Source organism: Bathycoccus prasinos (assembly GCF_002220235.1).
Source record: "Bathycoccus prasinos genomic : Chromosome_4".
Taxonomy (NCBI): Eukaryota; Viridiplantae; Chlorophyta; class Mamiellophyceae; order Mamiellales; family Bathycoccaceae; genus Bathycoccus; species Bathycoccus prasinos.
The window spans coordinates 19659-42458 of NC_024005.1; the positions used below are offsets into that span (position 1 = coordinate 19659).

The window sequence follows — 22800 nt, forward strand, 5'->3', positions numbered from 1 at the left end:
TTTCTCTCTCTCTCTCTCTCTCGCGACTCTTTTTACTACTGTTCTAAAAACGCGTACCTAAACAGAGTTCAACACAGACAGACAGACAGACATACACACACACGCGCGCGCGATGAGCACCGCATGTCTTCATTCGATGATGTCATCGTCCGCGGCTGGAAAGACGAGAACGTCGTTTTCTTCAAACACGAGAATTGCCTCGTCGTCTTCGAAAGGAATTGAGACACGTCGTCGTCGTCATCGCCGTCTTTCAGAAAAGAATTACAAGACGACGACGACGCGGGCGGTGATCAACGAAAGTTCTTCGAGCGAGCAAAACGAGGCGACGGTACCGGAGAAAGATTCCTCGAAAACTTTGAAGGTCGCCGTGGAGAAGAAAACGGAAGGGGAGAAGATTCAGGATATGCTCAATAAACCGTACAAATGGGGCTTCACCACAGACATCGAAACCTTGACGATTCCTAAAGGTCTATCCGAAGATACCGTTCGATTAATCAGCTCGAAGAAGAATGAACCGGAGTGGATGTTGGAATTTCGGTTGAAAGCGTACCGAAAATGGCTCACGATGGAAGAGCCGGACTGGTCGGATAACAAATACCCGGAGATTGATTACCAGGCCGTGTCCTATTATTCGGCACCAAAAGTATTAGAGAAGAAAGAATCTTTAGATGAAGTCGATCCAGAACTGTTGAAAACGTTCGATAAGCTGGGAATACCTTTGAACGAACAGAAAAGAATGACAAACGTTGCCGTAGATGCCGTTTTTGATTCCGTTTCTGTCGCGACGACATTTAGAGCGGACTTGTTGAAAGCCGGCGTTATCTTTTGTTCGATATCCGAGGCCATCAAGGAGTACCCAGAGCTCATAAAGAAATATCTCGGTTCTGTTGTCCCGGTGGGCGATAACTACTTTTCGGCGTTGAATGCCGCTGTTTTTTCAGACGGATCTTTCTGCTACATCCCCAAGGGTGTAATCTCGCCGATGGAGTTGTCTACGTACTTTCGCATCAACGCCGAGTCCTCCGGACAATTTGAAAGAACTTTGATCGTAGCGGAAGACGATTCATACGTTTCGTATCTCGAAGGTTGCACTGCTCCAGCATACGACGAAAACCAGCTTCACGCTGCGGTTGTAGAAATTTACGCGGGGAAAAACGCCGAAGTAAAGTACTCCACCGTTCAAAACTGGTACGCTGGCGACGAAAACGGAAAAGGAGGTATCTATAACTTTGTCACGAAACGCGGCTTGTGTAAAGGTGATAACTCGAAAATTTCTTGGACACAAGTTGAAACCGGTTCTTCCATCACGTGGAAATATCCATCCGTCGTACTCGCTGGAGATAATAGCAAGGGGGAGTTTTACTCCGTCGCGTTGACGAATAACAAGCAGCAGGCTGACACGGGATCGAAAATGATACATGTCGGTAAGAATACGAGATCTAGAATTGTTTCGAAAGGTATTTCTGCTGGAAAGTCCAAAAACGTGTATCGAGGTCTAGTCTCTGTTGGCCCCAACGCGACCGGCTCGAGAAACTATTCACAATGCGACTCTATGTTGATTGGGGACGATGCCGGCGCGAATACGTACCCATACATCCAAGTCAAGGATCCTTCCTCTAGAGTCGAGCACGAAGCATCTACTTCCAAAATTGGTGAAGATCAGTTGTTTTACTTTCAACAGCGCGGTATTGATCTCGAATCTGCGGTTGGTGTGATCATTTCTGGCTTTTGCTCCGAAGTATTTCAAGAGTTACCTCTCGAATTCGCCGCCGAAGTCGAAGCGCTCATGTCCTTGAAGTTAGAGAACGCGGTGGGATAAAATCGTCGAGATGTTGGTAAGCAACAGCAAAATATAGTAAAAAATTTGTAAAACCATTAGTATACCAGTAATATTTGCGTATTAAAATAATTCCTGTTGTTCGATTCATATTTATGCATGTACGCTTTGCTTTGTTTACAATTTTTATATCTGTTATAAGTGTTCTCAACTCTCGCCGCTCAGCGAAACCGAGTCTGCAGCCTTTTGCATCTTCTCCATCAGTTTCGCTTCGTCCTTCAAGGCTAGTTGAGAACTCTTATCGCTATTCTTTCTAACATCTAATCCCGTTAAGCAACTCCCCGTCAACGCATTCATTTTTTCCAACGCGGCGCGTTTCTTTTTCTCTTTCGCCTCCTTCAACTGCTCTCCCGTCAACTGTACCTTTCCAATGTCGCCAGCTTCGTCGCGGTTGTCAGAACTCATAGACGCCTTGGACGACTCGCGAGACATCGTTCCAATCGAAGAGGTTCCAATATCACTTCCGTACGTATTCGACGCAGCAGCTGCACTTTGCAAATGACCGTTAACCAATGGTTGATCAGAGCTGTAACCCTGAGAGGGTGCGAGAGGCGGCTTGGCACTTTCCATCCCGGCAGAGAAATGCTGTTGAGCGTATTGTTGTTGTTGTTGATGTTGTTGCTGCTGCTGTTGCTGTTGCTGTGATTGCACCGGCTGATACAAGGTCGATAACGAAGCTGAAGAGTGCGCGGTCTGAGTCATTTGAGACTGCTGCACTTGCTGCGTGTATTGTTGCTGTTGCTGCACGGTGGCCAGTTGCGGGAGATTGCCATCTGATTGATGATTGGTTCCTAATCTTGAGAACGAACGCTCTAAACGCCTTTTGTGAAAAGCACGAACTTTACTCTGGCGCTCGGTCGCGTGCCTGTGCCGCATTTCCGCCTCTTCTTGCTGCTGCATTTTTTCTAACTCCTCTAAAACTTGAAGCTCCATTTCATCATCGTACTCTAACTCACCATCCTCTAGTGCGGCAAGAAACGGAGTCTCTGATCGACTCGGATACGCCGCTGCTGACGCGTCGTAGCCTTGTTGTTGTTGTTGTTGTTGTTGTTGCTGCTGCTGCTGTTTCATCGCTTGCTGTTGAGACTGAGGATGTTTTGGTGGTAAAGAAATACCACCGCTAGAAAGCACGTCCGCCGGAATTTGTTGTGGGTAATTCGAATTATTTATAGCACCAACCGGCGGAGAAGCTAACGGAGAACTCAACTTCGATGCACTCGCGCTCGAATCATTGCCTCTCTGATCACCTGGATACTGATGAGAGGGTTCGCGTGCTTTGAATTGCTGTTGAGCCAATCCCGGTCCCGCAGAGTGAGATCTTTCTATGCGTTCATCAGAAGCGAGCGACATGCTCTGCACGTCCAAGCCTAATTGCTGAACGGATGAAGCGTCCTCTTGCGTCTTTGATCTACCAACGACTATCGACGGTGACGCTGATCTGACAAATGGATCTTGTCGCAACTCTGCGGAAACGACGATGGGGGATTTTTGCGGAGATCTTTCTCGCTCGTGCATCTCCTCCGGCGATCCTCCCGCGCTGTGATGATGGAGGCTCTCGCGATCTTGCGATTCGACCGACCTCGCACTATCCACTCTGGTCAACCCAGTGGTAGAGCCAGCACCGCTAGCGAGTTGTTCACTCGAACCTCCGTCGCCGAAACCGTTCGTAGATCGCATCTCTTCAAACGAGTCTCGAGAGGAGTGTTGTTCGCCAGATTCCAAGTTCGGCCTCTCCTCGGACAAATACTTCACCTCCTTATTTATCTCGCGTTCGATAGTATTCACGTCGGATTCAGAGAGTTGTAACTCTTCGACCATCTCCTTCGCGACGTTCTGCGCAGAATCTGTATTCGTGCTGAATGGAAATTCTACAGTTCTCGTCTGACCGGAAGACTGATCCGTAATACGCAAGCGCAAACGTAAAGTATTATTGTCCATCAACAAACCTTTGACGCGAATGTTCAACGAAGCACCACGCTCGCGTTGTTCGAAAGGACCAGCGGGTAGGTCGGAAGATCCTTCGGTGTTGGAAACGACGCGATAGAATCGTCCGCCGGGCGTTGCCGGAAGTTCTTTCGATGCCTCTTGTATGGGATACAAACCTTTCCCCTTCGTTTCGCTACCCGCAACAGCGACAGCATCGCTGCTCGTCAGTACAGGTGGAGGATTCGTAAGCGTGTCAAAACTAGACCTGCTCGTTTCTGACGATTCCTCTTCCGCGACCTGAGGTCTCGGCGCTGCGGGTTCTTCTTCAACGACCGCGCGCGGTAAGTTGCGTGGACGCGACTGTTTCTTCTCCAAGAACGGATCCGCGAGCAGTTCAGAAGCAGTCCAACGCTCTTCTTTTGGTGCAATGCACTTCAAAATGAAATTATAAATCGCGTCGCCTTTTTCCTTGACCGCTTCGAGAGCATCGGGCAAAATGCCCTGCGAAACTCTTTTATAAATCTGCGCCGGGTTTTTGCACTCCGAGTACGGACACGTGAAGGTGACCAACTCAATCAAACACATCCCAAAGGAGTAGATATCTACGCGTTCATCGTAATCTTCCTCATAGAGTTCAGGAGCCATGAATTCGGGCGTTCCGATGACAGAATGCGTTCTTTGATGATTGAGCATAGCTGCGAGACCTAAATCGCCAATTTTAATCTCGCCAGCGTTACCGTTGACGAAAATGTTATCGCACTTCAAGTCTCTGTGCACGATGGGGGGATCGTGCAAGTGTAAATACTCCAATCCTCTCAAAATTTGGCGAGACCACGACTTGACGGCACGCATGTCGAGGTTGGTCTTAAACTTTGCCGCGTATTTATTCAAAGTGCCTTCGCACGCTTCGGTGATGAAATTCACGGACATTTCGCCCTTCTCCATGACGTTCCAGCTGTGATAGAATTTCAAGATGTTCTTATGATCGAGCTTCTTGAGAATCTCAACTTCGTGCATGAGCCGTTGCTTCTCTTCTGGCGGTAAACCAGAAACTTTAACTTGATTCCACGCGACGTCCATGCCTTCTTCTTCGTCAAACGCTTTATACACATTCTTGTACGTCCCTCGCCCAAACAACTGCGTCGTCCGACCGAACCTCCCGGTTGGATCCCACTCCACGAACTTCGTCTCTTCTTCTTCTTTCTCCCCTGGGTCGTCATTCTCTAGCACTTGTTGGTCGGTAACAATCGGCGGCGGCGTTGGCGGCGGCGGATCAGTAGCAGTTTCTCCTCCTCGCTCCAATTCTTGTGGTTGAGTTTCACTTTTGGGTGAGGAACCCTCAGCTCCACCACCAATTTCTTCGGCCCTTCCTATCGGCGACGACGGCCGCGCGAGTTCTTCCTCTTCAGAACTTTTGTGCTGCCGTTCGACTCCTTCACCCTCGCCGTTCATTTTGCTCCAAGCACGTGTGCGCACAAAGCTCTCTCTCTCACTCTCTCCTTCTTAAAAGTCCTTTTTTTTATTGAATTCAAACTTGTTCAAAAGCGGCCCCTCTGCCTTCTTCTTTTCCGAGTGCTCTAAGAATTCTCTCCTCCGAAGCAATCTTCTTGACCGCTTATTCTTCTATCAAAGCGATTTAAATCTAATTCTTTTCGTGTAAAATGATTCCCCGTGCGTTCTTCTTTACTAACAACAAGAAACCATTGTCACTGGACGATCTTAAGTGCGTCCTATCCCGCGCGGAATGAAAATTTATGCAGTTCAATTGTGGAAGCTCTTTTCAAGCGACGCCGGCACGGCTCTTCTTCGGACTCAAAATTTCGAAGACTTTTGCGACTATTGAGACGTGACGCGAACGTAAAAAGTTTAGTTTCGACGAAGAGTTGAATAGAAAAAACGGTTCGGGATCCAAATCCGCGTTTTCCACAACGTTTATCGCGACCAAAGGTGAGGATATTCGCCGTAATCCGCCGCTTTTTCTCGTGGTTGACTTGGCGGGTTTTTAGGGTGTCAAAATTTCTGTCTTTCTCCTCTTTCTTGGAAACCGACGACGACGGTTTTGAAGAAGAAGCTCTTCTCCGATCTCTTTTCTTCATTCTTCATTCTCGAGAACAACAAAAAGAACGTGTCTTTCTTTTAATTTTGTTTTGTGAGGGAGCGCGGACTCGCACCCAAACAACCGACAGGGTTGAAGTAAAACATGTCGTCCATGCTCAAACCGTTCCTGAACTCCGTCATCTCCATCATAACGAACGATGGCCGGCACATTGTCGGTCACTTGCGTGGCTTCGATCAACAAACAAATCTTATAGTTGAAAACTGTCACGAGAGGGTCTATTCCATGGAGAACGGCGTGGAGATGGCACCGCTCGGTTTATATGTAGTAAGAGGAGATAACGTAGCGCTAGTTGGAGATGTGGACGAGGAGTTGGATCAAAAGTTAGATTTGAGCGCTGTTCGTGCGAAAGGCCTAGGACCCATACAATGGTAAAACGAAGCAACAAGAATAAAAAGCAAATTGACGCATTAGAAGAAGAAGAAGAAGAAGTAGTTTTTACGCGGTATCTGAATACGACAAAAAACAAAAATAGAATTTAGCGATGTAGAAGAAAGAGGTATATCAAGTAGTATATAAAGTCAACGCCTATTCCGCTCACGGCGCTGTTTGTGAAGAGCCTTCTTGTTCTCGCTTCGTTTCTTCTTCTTCTTCGCTGTCGTTGTCGTTGTCTTTTTCAGTCGAGAAGAGCAATGGGACGCGTCGCTTGTACGACTTTACCTCCTTCATTGATGACTTTAACGCTAATTCTGACACTTCGCGATAATACGGCTGGACATCACTCATCGAGTGAAGAGATTGAATCAAGATTTCAAGCATCTCAAACGCAACTGATAACGAAAGAAAAAGAATGGCAGTTAAAGCGGCGTGCGCCGAAATAATCGGGACCACCGCTGAGGAGAACAACAACGCCATAACCGATACTGGAAATGCAAAACAAATATTCACCGCTACCACTTTACAGTTGTTCAAAATACCTGGAAGTATTCGCGTACGGTGTCGTCGACGTTGTCGTTCTTTCTCTTTGTTTTTCTTCATCCAAGAGCGCGGGGATAACACTTCGAAAAACGTCTCGATAAGAGGCGAAAACCGTTCTTCTTCTCCGCTTCCTCCTCCTCCAGCCGAACTTATTCTCAAATAAGGCGGAGAAGCAAACGCGAGCGATTTCGTTAAAGAAGGCGTAGATACTCCCATCGCAGGAGTGAGTTGTCCCTCTCGCGAGTCTTGTTCTTGTTCTCGGTCTTCTCTTTTCCCGCTCGTCGTCGAGAACGAAAAGAGAGGAGGAAACGAAAACGAAGACGGCGAAGACTGCGGCGAGCTCACGAGTATCTCCTCGGCCGTATCATCGAGGCCGCGCTCCTTCTCGTAATACTTCTTCTCGCTCGCCTCAAATTTCTTAAGCTTCTCTGCGCTCATTGTGTATGAATCGTCGAAAACTACCTCTCGGTTTTGCGCGCAGCGTGCGTGTATTTTATTCTGACGAAGCACTTTTCTTCTTTAGATATGAATTCACTTCTTCTTCACTTTTTGTGCGGCGCGCAAAACCACCGACGATTTATTAGACGACGACAGGTGCGAGAACAATTACGATGACGATATCATCATCGTCGGTGTTGGATGCGAGAGCGCGGATTTGTGAACGATGCTGCTCGTATCAACACAAGAAAACTCGGAGGAGAAAAAGTGAACCGCCGTTTGCCTCGTCGTCATCATCGTCATCGACGACAACGAAAGTTGCTGCTGCTGCTGTTGTTGTTGCGTCTTCTTCGACACAGCGTAACGACGAGAACGAAAGGACAACGTCGACGACAACTAAAACTCATAGCAACAGACGAGCATTTTTAGTCTCGTCCACTTCGTTGTTTTCTCTCTGTGTAGCGGCGATTGCTCGGTATCCTTTACCGTCGTCAAAAATCGCCGCCCACGCAGCAACAATAACAATACAAAACGAAGAAGAAGTACGAAAAAATTTACGCCAAGTGCTCGAGAGTAAAATACAAAAAACAAAGTGTCCGGCGGTGTTGAGAGTTGCATTTCACGACGCGGGAACGTTTAATAAAGCGTCGAACGATGGTGGAATGAATGGGAGCGTTTTGTACGAATTAGGACGTCCAGAAAGTTTTGGTTTGAAGCGAGGACTGAACCCGATAAAAGAGGTGTACGAGGAGATGAAAGTGAGAGGTTTCGGCGACGACACCGGCGGAGTATCGTTAGCGGATTGCATAGCTTGCGCAGGAGCTTACGCAATCGAACTCACTGGTGGCCCAAAATTCTTAGAATCCATCCCGCTTGGACGTAGAGACGCTTCCTCTGCGGATCCAGAAAACCGCATGCCAGTCGAGACGCTTCGAGGAAAAGAGATGCGAGAACATTTCCAAAACTTGTACGGGTTATCCTCCCAGGAAATGATTGCGCTTTCTGGAGCACACACGATAGGACAAAAAGGATTCGGTGACCCGTACACTTTCGACAACGAGTATTTCGTGACGTTAAAAAAGGATCCGTGGAACTTACCAAACTTAACCAAAGACGAGTTGGAGATGAACGAACACATCGGTTTGTTATCGGACCGATACTTGGCTGAGGACGAAGAAAATAAAAAGTGGATTAATAAGTACGCCGAAGACGCTGGAGCGTTTAACAAAGATTTCGTCGAAGCTTACATCAAATTGACGACATTAGGAGTGTAATATTTATACTGCAGTAGTAACACATAGTAGGATTGGTTTGATTGATTATTCAGATATTTTTTACATTTACAAAGTTTATGATATTGGTTTAAAAAAATAGAGCTCTCTTCTTTTCTCTTGTCCTCCTCTGGGGCGCGTTTTCACGCAACCCACGAGGAGCACGATAAAGCCCGAGGAGAGAAGAGGACGCACGTTCACGGGTTTACGCGCGTTCGCCTCTGATTCTTCTCGCCAATTGAATATCTTTCGGCATGATGGTGACCCGCTTGGCGTGAATGGCGCACAAGTTGGTGTCTTCAAACAAGCCAGTCAAGTACGCTTCGGACGCCTCTTGCAACGCCAAGACGGCGTGCGATTGGAATCGCAAGTCAGTCTTGAAGTCTTGGGCGATTTCTCTGACCAAGCGTTGGAACGGCAACTTGCGGATTAAGAGTTCGGTCGATTTTTGGTATTTTCTGTTTTATATTTTTAGAAGAGGAAGAAGAAGAAGAAGAGGAAGAAGGAAGGTCAGAAAAGAGGAAGAAAAAGAGAGAGAGAGAAGAGGGAATTGGGCCACCTCCTCCCTCGAGCAAGGCACCGCGCATTTTTTTCTTGATTTGATGTTTCCGCAGATGCGACTAGAATACAAACGAAAGCATCTGACAGTCGCGCAGATAAAATGCGTCAGCGCGCAAGAATGACCGCGCGTGCGAGATCACGGCGCGTTTACGCCTCGCCCGATAGAGAAAACGAGAATCGTTTCCTCGAGAAAAAACACCGCCAAAATTGACCAAAAATGGCGCTAAAAACGCAAGATCCCTCATCATCCCACTCACCGAATCTCTCTCAACGCAACGGTACCCGGTCTATATCTGTGCGGTTTCTTGACACCGCCAGTCGTCGGCGCGGATTTGCGCGCGGCTTTAGTCGCGAGTTGTTTTCTCGGGGCTTTGCCACCGGTGGATTTACGAGCAGTTTGTTTGGTACGAGCCATTGTTCGGTTCCTCACTCTCTCTTTTATGACGATTATATCTCTTTCTCGAAGTGGAAAAACAAAAAAACGAGAGGAAAGGAGGAGGCACACAAAGAAAGAGCCTGCTCTCCTTACATTCGTTCCTAACAACTACATCTATACTATCTACTTTAGAAACTATTTTAACGAACTACCAAATACTAAATATACATATTCTACTTGACTATTTTCACGTCTTTATACCCCATCGCTTTAATCATATCCTCGAGAGCGTTGGCGTGCGTGCCCTGGAAAATACACGCCTTCGTATCCGCGTCGAGGGAAGCGCCCGCGCCCAAAACCTTTTTCAGTTTCGTCACCAGCTCTTTCGTTGGGTTTACTAAACCAGACACGACTGTAACGACTTTGTTCTTTCGCCTTTCTACTTTTATGCGCACGCCTTTACCATTCTTCGATGGCGATGGCGGCGTCGCTTTCTTCTTCGTCAGCTCTTTTTTAGTATTGTTTTCGTCTTCGTATGCAAACTCGTCGATATTCGTGCTCGTTCTTTTTTCTTCCTTCTTGAAGACGATCTCTGGTTTATCTGCCAGGTGACTCCTCATGCTCTGCAACGCCGCGAATGGATTTTCATCGCTATTCTTCGCAGCGCGACAGGCGAAAGAAACCCGGCTCGGTGGTAAAAGAGTAGGATTTCTTCTTCGCTTCAACAAACAACAACTCTTTGATGATGATGATGATGATGATAATGAAGAAGAAGAAGAAGAAGAAGAAGTGGAACTTGTTCTCGGGGATAATAATAACAAAGAGTGCGCGTTAATGCGCGTGTAACACGCTTGGTGCATCACAAATGTTTTATTTAGCATAGAGGTAAAGTTGCGGGCAACAAAAAGCGTTGTGTTTTGAAGAAAAAAAGTAGTTAAACAAGCAAAACAAACTTTACAAACAGTGTGATGTGTGTTCTATTTATACGTCAATGCAGTGACACGCGTCGAATATTTTTACATCAATAGAATACTATGATTATTTACTGTCCGTGCAATCCATCACGTTTTGCAAATCCCGCTCTATGATTTTACACAGCGGCGATAACGGTAACGTCGCGAATGGTTCTTCGATTTGAATACCGATTTCATCCACGCCTAAAATGAGATAACTCACGCAAAACATCAAAGGTAAAAGCGTCCATCCAGTCGTTATCGAAGATAACGCAAACGGTAAAGTGAGCAACCAAATCATGATAGACCGCGACGAGTGACGACTGAACGAGAGCGGAATTGGTGTCGATAATAATCGTTCGCACACACCGCCGGCTTGGTTAATTTCTGAAATCGTTTGCTCGAGCATCAATTGAGCGTTGTCGTTTATGCCCTCTTTCACTGCGATCTTCATAAAGTGAGTCAAGCGCATGGTGCAGAAAAACGGGCGATTCCTGTCTTCGTTCAATAGAATAGGAATTTCTTCGCTGGCACCAACTCTGTTCAAGATGCGAGACACCGCTTCGTCCGGCGTGTCTCTAAAAGCTGAAGGGTCGCTTTTATCTTCTCGCGTTCGACCGGACCGTAATCTAGATTTCAACAGGTACGGATAACACGAAACGACGCCTAACATCGTCTTTCTCAGTTGCTCGTTTTCTATGTACGCGCTGAAGCGCGCAAAATCGCGGCACCGGCGAACGAGCGCACCCCACGCCATCCGACCTTCCACGAATCTACTGTAAGAAGAGTTTGTGCGAAAGACGAGCACTAAACCGAGCACCGTACCGAGCATCGTGTGGAACAAAGGTGAAATTTGAAACGTAAACGTCTCTATCGTCGATTGCTTCATCCACTCTACTAAGCTCAATGGTAAAATTCCACTTGCATAGGGAACCATTTTGTGCGTAAGGTTGTATAAAGTTCCCGGCATGATCAAAACCAAGTACGCGAGAAATGTGAGCGTCAAAAGCACTCGGACCAACCGAAGAAAAACCGTCGAGCTCGGGATGTTTTGCAAATCGTAAAAGAAGCGGTTCACTCTTCGATGTTTTTCCCATTTATCTTGATCGAATAACTGCGAAATAGACGTCCCAGATGAGATGAGCGTTTGGTTCAAACCAGGATCGAGTTGTAACAAGCGATCTCGTATGCCGACGTAGTTTTTCACCGCAGCTTTATTCAAGTCTATGTTCTTCAATATCAACTCGCCTTTCCAACCTTCCAAGAAACCGGCACCGGCAAAATTTTCGCCGTCGTCGTCGTCGTCTTGGTCCGTCGCCGGCTCAATGTTTGCTCGCGTTTTTATCCTTTCTCTCGTCGCGTTCCTGCTCGTTCGTGTGTCGCTTTTTCTTCGTCTCTCTCTTCTCTCATCTCTCGCGCTTTTAGTAGTATTCCTCAACAGTTTTAACGAGAATGAAGAAGAAGAAGCAGAGGAAGAAGAAAAACCACTTCTTTTGGAAGACAAAAGGAAAAGTCGTCGTCGTCGTTGTTGTTGTTGCGCGTTCAAAAAAACCGCGCGGTTCGCGCGATAAGAAGAACAAGAAGAAGACGAAGACGCGTTCATCTTCACGAGGCTTGTCGTCGATGTTATGGTAATCATCTCGAGACCGACCGACCGACGAATATAATAAAATCGTTGTCGATAGAAAAAGTGCTGCTGTTTTTATCTTTTTTTCCTTCCTCTTGTTTCTTGTTGTTGCCACAAAGTAAGCAAAAAAAGCGCGCGCGCGTTTTGCTGCTTCTTTCCGCATTCGGGCAAACAGTCGTTTTGTTGTCCCTTTTTAGAAGAGGAGCGAGCGAGCGAGTGTTGAGTGAGTGAACGACGTGACTACGCGAACGAACGAACGCGTATAAATAGAGAGAAACAAAGAAGGAGGAAGAAGAGAGTGAAACAAAAATGGGCGGCGGCGCCGGCATCGGTGGTGGTGGTGGTGGTGGTTTCTCCTTATCCTCGTTGGACGCGTATAAGAAAATCGAGGATCATCTCATGGTGCGAACGACTTCGGGAGCCATCGTCTCGTTACTCGGCATCGCGCTGATGTGTATTTTAGGCGCGAGTGAAATTTTGAATTACATCACGCCACCAGTGGTGAAACAAATGGCCGTGGATGGTACGCAGAACGAATTGATGACGGTGAGAATGGATATTACCTTCCCGAGAGTTCCCTGTTCGGTGTTATCGGTGGACGCGTACGATCAGTCGGGAAAGAACGACCAAGACGTGAGAGGAGAGTTACACAAGGAAAGACTGAACAAAGACGGGAAATCGTTAGGGTCGTACGATAAAGCCGGAGGCGGAGTCACCGATGAAGAAGACGCGCTCATACAAGACTTGCAACAGTTCTTCGGCGGCGGAATGAAGGTTGTCTTTCAGAAACGCGCGGAACATTCGCGGGAAGTGAAACACGCGGTGGAGAAGAAAGAAGGATGTCGGTTATACGGAAGGATGCACGTGCAAAGAGTCGGTGGGAATTTCCACATTTCCGCGCACGCAGAAGAATACGAGACGCTCCAACACGCGTTTGGTGCGGTGAATAAAATCAACATATCGCACACCATCACGCACTTATCGTTTGGCGCTGGGTATCCAGGATTGGTGAACCCGTTGGATGGCGTCGCGCGAAGCGGAAGTGACGACGAGTTTCACTACGACGAAAGTAGCAAAGATAGTAGGAGCTCGGATAGAAAAAACATAGAGAAAGAAAAGGAGGAGGAAGAGAAGAGGAAGAAAAAAGAGCAAGTTCGAAGAAGCAGGCTCATGGACTTGACTTGGGATGAAAACGGAAGCGGAGTGTACAAGTATTTTCTCAAACTTGTGCCTACGTTTTATCGAACCCATAGAAGCGTCTTCTTAGGTTTGTTTAGTTGGACGAAAAGCGTCTCGACGAACCAATATTCCGTGACGGAATACTTTCGTAAAACTGATGCTTGGTCGGGATCGTTACCAGCGGTGTATTTCTTGTATGACTTCTCTCCTATCGCGGTAACCATTGATACGAAGCGACCGCACTTCGTGTACTTTCTGACTCGTTTATGCGCCGTCTGTGGTGGCGTGTTTGCGTTTGCACACATGATTTCAAACTTAGTAGATGCACTCTTAACGATTATAACGAAGAAGAAACGTTAGGATTTAGATATATGATTAGTAGTGGTTGTAATAGTGCCGTAGTATGTAGTACGGAGTAAAGGTACAAATAATTAATTAATACGCGTGTTTCAAGCTTTCAGTTTCAACTTTCGGAATTACACGATGCAAAAACTCTTTCGTTGAACAAGCGCCACAATAAAAAGAAACAACACGTAAACGTTCCGTAGATGATAACAACAGAAATGGCAGGAGTTCTCTCTCGTGCATCCAAGAGACTTCTGAACAAGTTGCCTCAGTTTGAGAGATTCACCATTCAAAGAGCCGCTTGTAAAGTGAAAGAAGATATCGCGAGACGACGTAAACAATTGGAGTTTGAGTTGGACGAAGTCGTGCACATAATCTCCCCTGGACCTTTGGACTCTCCGCAATTTTCCACGCCGGTTTCGCAGTTAAAACAAGATTTCAGGCGAGGGAGGAGCATAGTTGAACGGGCGAGAAATAGATACTTGGACAAAACCTGGGGGAAAAAGAAAAACCATCCCCCGCCAGTTGGGAATTCTTCTTAAAACGCAAACCTTAGCTTTTAGTTTACCTTTAGTCATAGCTTAGAATGCGTAGCATATTTAGAGGATTTTTGTACCATGAATACCAACCACCACCACACTTACATTGAAACAGAATTGTTGCGATATCGTTACACGTTACATGGTTATCATATAAAGTAGTATGGTTTCGCTGTTATTACAAATACATAAAAAGTACGAGGATATTTTATAGGACGCCCTTTCGTCTGGCCCACTTGATTATCGCTATGCTGCAATATGTCAAGCCGAATAGCAACAAACCACAGGTGATATAAAACGCAGAAATCGACATTTCCAGGCAACTTCTCAAGTTCATCCCGAAGATACCGGTAACGACTGCTCCAATTGCAGCAGAAAAACTGGCAATGGAAAGAGTCAATTCTAATTTTGAAACCTCTAATCGTCTCGCCGCAAGCGTCGAGGCCACGGACTCGTCCAAATCTCTCGCATTTTCCAAGAGGGCCTCGGCACCAGAGTGACATGCTTCGGCTTGCTGCAGGTAATACTCAATCAAGTTTTCAACTTCCTCCTCTTCATACTCGATGGTTTCCGCGTCTTCTTCATTTTCTTTCTTCGCCGTGGAGGATAACGTCATTCTCTCGATATCGTCTTCATCGTTCAAAGTGTCGAGTAAGACGTCTCTGACTGCTTCTGCTCTCGATTCCAGTTGAACCAAAGTCTGTTTCATGAAGCGTAACTCGTCGAGCGTCTCTTTGTTAATATTTAACTGCATTCGACGTTCTAAAGTGCGGTATCGTCTCGTGACAGTTTCTAATCTCTCTTCGAGTTGGTGCACCGTTTCTTGCAAAGCGGCTTCAACTACTTGTAACTCGAACGGAATTTCCAGTCCTTCCGCGTTATCTTGCTGCATAGAGGTGAATCCAACGCCGCCATCAACGGATGATCCACCAATTGAAACGCCATTTGATGCACTTTTCAGCATCTTTTGAGCGGCAATTTTCTGATTCCACGCCTCCAAAAAGTTGTTCGACGGTCCCGTCTCCGGGCCGAGTAACAACGCGTGATCCTCCCGAATGATTATTCGAACACCTAAGTTGACTAATATGGAGTCTTCGCGAACAATGATAGCCGGTGTGTTGTTTGATTGCGTTAAAACTGGATCAATACGACGTAAATCCCGCGGCGATAAATCTGTATCTCTCAACATTTGTCGCCTGGACATGACTTGCTTATACGGCGCTCTGTCTTCATCTTTCCCGATACCGTTCACTCTATCCAATCTTACGACCGCGTACGGTTTTGTTAAATGCAATCGATCGTTTCTTGCGTTTTGCAAGCGCCTGGCTACTATGTTCTTAGCTTCAGTTTGTCGTAATTTACTCTCTTGTTCTTCCGCGCTCAACACGGCTTTCGAGTCTCGGTCCGAAACGTCCATTTGCATATCCGTCAAAGTCGCCATAGCGGATCCACCTTTATTACCGTCGTCGTCGTAACTGCGTTCGTAATCATCGTCATCCTTTGATCCCCGCGCCGACATTTTCACTCCATCTCCGCGTCCTTCTCCTCTCGAAGCAGCGTGCGAAGAAGTCATCACGTATCGCAGTGGTTTGTGCTTGATGCACCCAGGTATGGCAACCACGGCACGCATAAACGACGCGTTTTTCTCCAGATCGTTTCTATTATTATTATCATAATAACAGCTAGTCGTCGTACTCGCGGAGTTTCCTCCTCGAAGTGAGTTCACTCTCCATTTCTTCGTCGACAAAGACGAAGAAGAAGAGGAAGGAAAATTGTTGTTGTTGTTGTTGTCCGTTCGTCGTCCTTTTTCTCCTTCTTCTTCTTCTTCTTCTGATGATGATGACACCACGCGACTGAAAGACGACGCGTATTTGCTTCTACATGCTCTTCTTCTAGTCACAAACGATCTTTTTAACGAACGATATGATAAGGAAGACGATGGTGCGTCGTGATACGAACACGAAGGTGAACACGTGGAAGACGCAAACAACATTCTATTACGTTGTTGTATAAAAAACGTTGATGATGATATTTCTCTCTCTTTTGAGTGCGTTCAATAGAAGGATGTGTTGTGATTGCGTGCGTGTGGTGCAATCAAACTTAACTGCTTTATATCTCTTCTTTCTCTTTCTCTTTCTTTTCGTTATGTGTGTGTATATATAGTGTAAGGAGGGGAGGAAGTTTAACAAGAGTGAGGACGAGAATATATTTTCAGAGCGTTTATTACCCTGTGTGTGTTTATTCCTTTCAGCCGTCAGCATGACAAACAAATCCTCTTTTCCTTTTTTTGCGCGTGGTTCAAAAATTCAAAACAACAGAAGAGATTTTGACTTTTCCGCCATATAAATTCTCTTCGTGTTATATAGAAATACGTATACTCTGTTGCCGTTGTCATGACATCAACAGCAAAAGAAGGAGAAGAAGAAAAACAGAAGCAAATCGTCGCGGCCGATGCGGCGTACAAAGCCGGCATCGCGGCTATTCGTGCGAACGATTTGGAGTCTGCCATTCAGTTTCTCGGGTCGAGTTTGGAAATTCGAAACGAAATATTCGGCGAAGGAAGCATTGAAGTCGCGCCGACGTATTTGAAGTACGGATGCGTATTGTTTTGGAAAGCGCAAGAAGATAACACGGTGTTTGGGGCGAACGCACCGGGAGGTGCTGGTGGGGAAGCCGGCGGTGGCGATGATGCGAATACGACGAAAAATGCTGCTGCGACGAAGGAGGAGGAAGAGAAAGAACAAAAGGAAGAAGAAGAAGAAGACGACGACGGAGAAGACGCGAACGAGGAAGGAGGCGAAGACGAGGAAGACGAAGAAGAAACAGACATGGAATTGGCGTGGAAGCTGTTAGAAAACGCGCGTTTGATTTATCTCGAGCATTTTGAAGCGACGAAAGCGAATCCAGACCCAGAACCATTGCGAAAAGAACGCGCGCTCGAACTCGCTTCGGTGTATGAGAACCTCGGAGATATCAATCAAGAGCAGTCTAATTTCGAGGCTGCTATTGAAGACGAAACGAAAGCTTTGCAGATTTACGAGAAAGAGTTGAGCTTAGACGATAGAAGGATTGCCGCGGTTTTGTCTAACATGTCGCTCGCGTACCAGCTTTTAGATCGATTCAAAGAAGCTTTGCGAACGTGTCAACGCGGCATCGCCGTCTTGAACGCTCGCTTAAAACGGTTACAAGAAGACGATCTGAAAGACGGAGGGAAGGAAAACAAAGAACGCACGGAAGAGTTTGAGACTATTCGAGCGGTTTTGGGTGACTTCACGGAAAAAGAAATCGAACTTAAAGGCCTCGAAGACCAAGAAAAGTCTGCGAAGGATGCTATTCGAGCTGCGTTTGCATCCATCGGAGGCGTGGTGAAACCAGACCCGAACGCGGCTGATAAGAATGAAGGCATCGAAACGGACGGGTTCGATAAGCCGCAGTTAAACGAGCAAACAACTGTCGTTCAAGTGCAACAAGTTCGTAAGAAGGTCGTCCCGCAGCAGCAGCAGGAACAACAACCTGTCCAGTTGCAACCGAAACGCGTCATTCCTGTGCAGCAAGCGCCGGTCCGCGTGCAACCGAAACCGGTGGTTGCGCCAACTCCCGTCTCCGGCGGGAACGAACAACCGCAGGCTAAAAAGTTGAAGCCAACGCCTTCAAATGCCGCGAAAGAGAACGAACCAGCGCCAACCGAGGGCGAGCAGTGTAAACAACAATAAAAAATATATACGTGCAGTACCAACCAAAATACATCGCGTTTTAAATACCTACTGCAGAACTTCGAACGATTCGTTAGAAAAAGTCGTTTCCTGAATATAAACACCCTTCTTAAAAGGTCGCAGATCTGTTGAGCAACTCAGAGAATACCATTTACACGTAAGTGACGCTACTGCTACGGCTACTCATACTATTGCTCACATGACGCGTCGTCCGTCGATGGATAATGCATTCCCAGGCGTAAAACACGTAACTTTAGAATACATCGAGCGTTTAAAGTCCAATTTAGAAGCGAACACGCACTCTGGCGTCGCCAACAGAATACAAAAGTTCGTCTCCGCGCAACAGTTCACATCAATCTTAAACCATTGCACGGAAATAATAGAAAAAGAAAACACGTGCGTGTACTTACGACCGGAAAACCCGGAGGAAACGGTCGTCAACGTCGTTGGCGACACGCACGGACAGTTTCACGACGTTTTACAACTGTTAGAGTTGGCAGGGAAACCTTCCTCGAAGAATAACTTTGTGTTCAACGGCGACTTCGTCGATCGAGGCGCCTGGGGTTGCGAAACGCTCTTGACGTTTGTGTTAATGAAAATATGTTTCCCGCAAGACGTGATTTTAATTCGTGGGAACCACGAGAGCGAGTTCTGCACGTCGTGTTACGGTTTCGAACGCGAGTTGAAGGTGAAGTTTGGCGACGCAAACGCTCTGCACCACATTTATCCCGCATTCTTGAAATTCTGCGCGGCGTTGCCCTTAGCGTGTAAAATAGGATCATCGGCCTTAGTCTTGCACGGTGGACTCTTTCGTTCGCCGTCTCAAAAGAAATCGGAATCGAAATTGAACCCCAAGTTGGGCACTTTGAAAGAGCTGAGCGCGGCGAGTAAAGGCGGTTTCGATCCATCTGGTGTCGGACGAACGTTAGTTGCCGGTGATGTCATGTGGTCGGACCCGTCTCATTTGAACGGATTGAAACCAAACGTGCAAAGGGGTATAGGTGTCATTTTCGGGCCGGAAGAATCGAGAGCGTTCATGAAGAATGAAAATTTAAAGTTGATTATTCGTTCGCACGAAGGTCCAGACGCTCGAGAAGATAAACCGGAAATGTCCTCCATCCAATCCGGTTTCTGCATCGACCACGACTTAGGAGAAGATGGTAAACTAGTTACTATATTTTCAGCTCCAGATTACCCGCAGTTTCGAGATTTCGGTGACACTAGACACAATAACGAAGGCGCGTTCATTCGTTTGAAAGGCGAAACGAATTTTTGTAGCGTAGAAGACGTGTGTACATTTTCAGCCACGCCTAGGCCTCCGGCGGAATGCTATTACGATTTAGATATCGGCGGCAGCGACGTGGAAGGACCGTCGGACGGTTCGGGGGGTGGTTTATCTAGCGCTGGCGAAGAAGAGTCGTCGGGCGACGGCGCGCAAACGGGAAAACTCTAACTTGTAAAAAAATCACTGCTGCGTGTTATCGTCACATCAAAATCACCTCTCTTTCTCTTTATTCTCTCTCTCTCTCTCCGCCCTTTCCTTATACGCATCAATCATCAAATCAAATGTCAGACGACAAAGCAACTCCTCCAAAAATCGTCGACCGAGAGGCGCTTTCGAGACTGTTAAAAATCTCCGACGAGGACGTCTCCGCGCGAGCAAGTCTGAGTTTGGCGAAACAGAGAGAACGCATTTTAAACGAACAAGTGAGAGAGAAGAACGAATCTCGAAAACTCTTCTCGGAATACGACGGGACGAACGACGTGTATTTTGCCACCGAGGATCCGCTGAAAACGATGGCGTTTAGAGGTTCAGATAACGCAAAGTAAGATTGATTAAGAATAAGAGAGAAAACCTTGGAAAACGATGATTACTTCTCAATATCACTCCAATGTGAAACACCGACCCGGGAGTGTTTCAAACACGACGAGAAGAAGACGCTCAAAGCTATTGACTCGACTCGTATTGCTTGGCGTATTGTTTGGCATATCATCGAGTGCGATGAAACGACGCGCTTTAAATGGAGTTGATAATACTGGTGATTACGCATCGAGCGTTCAACAACAACATCATCAACAACAAGGTGCAGCGGTTTCGTCCTCCGCCTCGAAGGTGTCTACCAAGTTGAACACAGACGCAAGTTTACGCAAACAAACTCATCAAGATGGATTATCATCAGGCGCAAGTGGTGACAGTGCCACTTCTTCTTCTTCTTCTTCTTCTTCGAATAGAGAGCGGGAGATTTGGTGGCACGATTTGTCGTCCAAGTGTCAGTTTACTCTCGGACAAACGCTCGCGCCGTTTGGTGAATCCGAGGACGTCGACGCGAGATCCGAACTCTATGCAAAGATGTTCCGAAGCACATCAGATACCGCAGTTTTAGATATTTTCAACCCCTCGAAAACAGTCATCGTCCAAACTGCTAATAATAACAACGATTTGACGCTGGACAAAGTTTTCGTCATCGATACCGAGAAGGATGAAGTTACGCCGATTTTAGAAAAACTCGAAATTCCAGTGCGAGCGATCGTGTTGCCGTTCCCTAGCACGTCGGAAGGTGCAAAGAAAATTGGGAAGATTACGCGCGAAGTGCTCGCAAAAAATGGATTCTCTAAAGAAACTTCCGTCTGGTTGCAAAATGCGGAACTTTATCACGCTTCTGTATACCACGCGTCGCATCATCTGGACGCTCACAAAGCAAAGGGTAATGAAATCCGAGAAGAGGTTCGCGTGGTGAAAGAATCGGCAAAGCAGATATGCCCGATAAAGATTACACTCGAACGGATCGTTATAACTTCAAGTGGAGCGTTAGTAAGCGTTTGGAACACGCGAAATACGAGGGATGGTGGCGAAATCTCCGAGTTTCGCCAACTTTTGCACGACAATCTTCCAAATGCTCCGGTCAATCAAATCGTTTCCAATAAGTCTATCATTCACGCGACTTTGGCTCGATTTCTCGGCACGACTGGTACGAGCGAGAATGCAAAGAACGTCGCTCGCGAACTGACGAACGTGCTTTGTGGCTTAGAAATGACATTACCTATGGCTTGGTTCGTCGAGGAAAGACATACGTTAGCGCTCGCGCTGGAAGGCGAATACGATACAGTTGGCGCTCCATTTCGTGATTGTCACGTAGACTAGAATTTTAGAACATAAATATATAGTATTTTACATTTCATTAGCCGGCTACTACTAGTAAGAATTCAAAATGATGCCACACATGCCAGACAGCTTATCCAACGTGTCTTCTAATCGAAGCTCGAGCATTACTCTTTCTCTCAACTGATTCAAGCATCTATCGATGCGTTTACTCGTCCCTACATCAGAACCGTACAAATCGAGAATTTCCTGAGATAATCTGACGAGATCTCGCGTGTGACGCGGATTCGCGATGTATTTGACGACGAACTCTAAAACTGGCACCAATCCGTGCTCATCCCTATTCGCCAACGCCTTTGTGATGCCTCCTCTTTTTTCAATGTCTTCGATGACGGCCATGACAACCTCTGGTCTCCTGTTATTTATAGCCGCATCGAGTGCATCTCCAAAACGAAATTTTCTCAGTGCTCTATCGTGCGCTTGCAGTCGTAGACGTTTCTTTCTCCTTACAATCTCGTCCTCCAAGCGCGGTTGCGCGTTCCCAGTTCTCGTGAAGTAACCAATCGTGCTCGCGTCCATTCGCCTCGGTCGTTTTATCCTGAATCCAGATTTCAAGGTGATTTTCCATTTCCCTGCACCTGGCCCGGGCGTAGGTTTCGCATTTGCATCCGCAATTCGCGCTTTCGTTCGCTTTCTAATACACAAGGTTTTAGTTGCCATACCAACCGCGAAAGCGTTAGCGTCTGGTGAGACCGAACAACATAAAACTGGACCGGGAAACTTGGCGGCGTGTTTCACGGTGAACGCGTCAATCTCATGCACCTTCACGTGTCCATCTAAGCTCCCGGTGATTAATCTCGGCTGATATTCATCAGTCGCGTTGTTGTTGTTCGATGTTCTTGGACCACAGTCTTTGTGCACATTCACCGTCATCACCGTCTTTTGATGATTCGTCAAACGCATTAATCTATTATTATTATTACTATTCTCTATGGGATCCTTCACGTTGAACGAAGAGGCGCCTTTGACGACGTCCCATACGATAACTTCCGGTCCTCCACACGATACTAACGCTCTCGCATTTGGATACCAACATATATCTTCTACTGGACCGGTATGCTGCATAGTCATCACCGCGTCTCTACCTACTCTAGCGTCCCACAGCCTAACGCTGTGGTCGTACGATCCGCTCGCCCACACGTCATTCTGTTCTGGACTCGATTCCAACGCGCGAACGTAATCCTTGTGTCCATCGAATCTCTGTGAACAATTCCCCGTACTGACGTCCCATATCCGTACCGTCGTGTCGTCTGAACTCGACCCGACGCTCAAATTACTCGTCTCGCTCCATCGCACCGCTCTCACCGCGCCGGCGTGCAAAGTAAACTTTCTCAGAATATTTCTCGTCTTCACGTCAAACAATTGCACGATGCCGCTTTGTCCACCCACCGCTAACACTTTCGCGTCTTTTCTCAACACTCCACTAAACGCGACGTCTTTAAACCTCGCGAACGTCTTTAAAACTTTCCTCCCGTTTTGGTTATACATGGTCACCCTTGCAGAACTCGTCGCCGTTAGGTGACAAGGAAACGTGCTATCGTCCATGGAACCGGAATAAAACACGTCCGTCACGATCCCGGGTTGGTTTTGCAACGACGTCGTTTTATAGTTCTTCCAATATTTCCCTTCCAAAGTTTCTCGCAACGTTTTCGGTGGGTACTGTTTCGGCGCTAGCTTTTCGTAGTCTCCCATCCTTCGATGGGAAGTTTGGACACGCGAGATTATCACGTCGGCGCCGTCTTCGCCTCTTCGCCTGGAGGACATTTTTTCTCACCAACACTCCTACTCACAACAATAACAACACCAACCTCGCGCAGTACTTAAAACCTTCTTCTTCTTCT

General features: G+C 46.8%; 14 protein-coding genes across 14 annotated transcripts; 7 read left to right on the forward strand and 7 right to left on the reverse strand.

Moving 5' to 3' along the window:
* Positions 1–112: 112 nt before the first annotated feature.
* Bathy04g00140 (cysteine desulfurase activator complex subunit SufB) lies at positions 113–1819 on the forward strand (the record flags this gene model as incomplete). Its single annotated transcript, XM_007513542.1, has 1 exon — positions 113–1819. The coding sequence occupies one exon, from the start codon at positions 113–115 to the stop codon at positions 1817–1819; it is 1707 nt and encodes a 568-aa protein (XP_007513604.1).
* A 165-nt stretch (positions 1820–1984) lies between these two features.
* On the reverse strand, positions 1985–5215 carry Bathy04g00150 (predicted protein; the record flags this gene model as incomplete). Its single annotated transcript, XM_007513593.1, has 1 exon — positions 1985–5215. One exon carries the CDS (start codon positions 5213–5215, stop codon positions 1985–1987), a length of 3231 nt encoding a protein of 1076 aa, XP_007513655.1.
* A 748-nt stretch (positions 5216–5963) lies between these two features.
* Bathy04g00160 (U6 snRNA-associated Sm-like protein LSm8) lies at positions 5964–6254 on the forward strand (the record flags this gene model as incomplete). Its single annotated transcript, XM_007513554.1, has 1 exon — positions 5964–6254. One exon carries the CDS (start codon positions 5964–5966, stop codon positions 6252–6254), a length of 291 nt encoding a protein of 96 aa, XP_007513616.1.
* A 162-nt stretch (positions 6255–6416) lies between these two features.
* On the reverse strand, positions 6417–7235 carry Bathy04g00170 (unknown protein; the record flags this gene model as incomplete). Its single annotated transcript, XM_007513814.1, has 1 exon — positions 6417–7235. The coding sequence occupies one exon, from the start codon at positions 7233–7235 to the stop codon at positions 6417–6419; it is 819 nt and encodes a 272-aa protein (XP_007513876.1).
* A 173-nt stretch (positions 7236–7408) lies between these two features.
* Bathy04g00180 (ascorbate peroxidase) lies at positions 7409–8509 on the forward strand (the record flags this gene model as incomplete). Its single annotated transcript, XM_007513717.1, has 1 exon — positions 7409–8509. The coding sequence occupies one exon, from the start codon at positions 7409–7411 to the stop codon at positions 8507–8509; it is 1101 nt and encodes a 366-aa protein (XP_007513779.1).
* A 202-nt stretch (positions 8510–8711) lies between these two features.
* On the reverse strand, positions 8712–9482 carry Bathy04g00190 (histone H3; the record flags this gene model as incomplete). The annotated part of the gene is made up of 2 exons (XM_007513698.1): positions 8712–8964; positions 9325–9482. 2 exons carry the CDS (start codon positions 9480–9482, stop codon positions 8712–8714), a joined length of 411 nt encoding a protein of 136 aa, XP_007513760.1.
* A 194-nt stretch (positions 9483–9676) lies between these two features.
* Bathy04g00200 (unknown protein) lies at positions 9677–10063 on the reverse strand (the record flags this gene model as incomplete). Its single annotated transcript, XM_007513500.1, has 1 exon — positions 9677–10063. The coding sequence occupies one exon, from the start codon at positions 10061–10063 to the stop codon at positions 9677–9679; it is 387 nt and encodes a 128-aa protein (XP_007513562.1).
* A 418-nt stretch (positions 10064–10481) lies between these two features.
* Bathy04g00210 (predicted protein) lies at positions 10482–12035 on the reverse strand (the record flags this gene model as incomplete). Its single annotated transcript, XM_007513640.1, has 1 exon — positions 10482–12035. The coding sequence occupies one exon, from the start codon at positions 12033–12035 to the stop codon at positions 10482–10484; it is 1554 nt and encodes a 517-aa protein (XP_007513702.1).
* A 297-nt stretch (positions 12036–12332) lies between these two features.
* Bathy04g00220 (predicted protein) lies at positions 12333–13562 on the forward strand (the record flags this gene model as incomplete). Its single annotated transcript, XM_007513507.1, has 1 exon — positions 12333–13562. The coding sequence occupies one exon, from the start codon at positions 12333–12335 to the stop codon at positions 13560–13562; it is 1230 nt and encodes a 409-aa protein (XP_007513569.1).
* A 732-nt stretch (positions 13563–14294) lies between these two features.
* Positions 14295–16079, reverse strand: Bathy04g00230 (CorA metal ion transporter family; the record flags this gene model as incomplete). Its single annotated transcript, XM_007513658.1, has 1 exon — positions 14295–16079. One exon carries the CDS (start codon positions 16077–16079, stop codon positions 14295–14297), a length of 1785 nt encoding a protein of 594 aa, XP_007513720.1.
* A 400-nt stretch (positions 16080–16479) lies between these two features.
* Bathy04g00240 (predicted protein) lies at positions 16480–17799 on the forward strand (the record flags this gene model as incomplete). The annotated part of the gene is made up of 1 exon (XM_007513612.1): positions 16480–17799. One exon carries the CDS (start codon positions 16480–16482, stop codon positions 17797–17799), a length of 1320 nt encoding a protein of 439 aa, XP_007513674.1.
* A 217-nt stretch (positions 17800–18016) lies between these two features.
* Positions 18017–19252, forward strand: Bathy04g00250 (predicted protein; the record flags this gene model as incomplete). The annotated part of the gene is made up of 1 exon (XM_007513541.1): positions 18017–19252. The coding sequence occupies one exon, from the start codon at positions 18017–18019 to the stop codon at positions 19250–19252; it is 1236 nt and encodes a 411-aa protein (XP_007513603.1).
* A 414-nt stretch (positions 19253–19666) lies between these two features.
* Bathy04g00260 (predicted protein) lies at positions 19667–20941 on the forward strand (the record flags this gene model as incomplete). The annotated part of the gene is made up of 1 exon (XM_007513462.1): positions 19667–20941. The coding sequence occupies one exon, from the start codon at positions 19667–19669 to the stop codon at positions 20939–20941; it is 1275 nt and encodes a 424-aa protein (XP_007513524.1).
* A 51-nt stretch (positions 20942–20992) lies between these two features.
* On the reverse strand, positions 20993–22723 carry Bathy04g00270 (predicted protein; the record flags this gene model as incomplete). Its single annotated transcript, XM_007513743.1, has 1 exon — positions 20993–22723. One exon carries the CDS (start codon positions 22721–22723, stop codon positions 20993–20995), a length of 1731 nt encoding a protein of 576 aa, XP_007513805.1.
* Between the last annotated feature and the right edge of the window lie 77 nt (positions 22724–22800).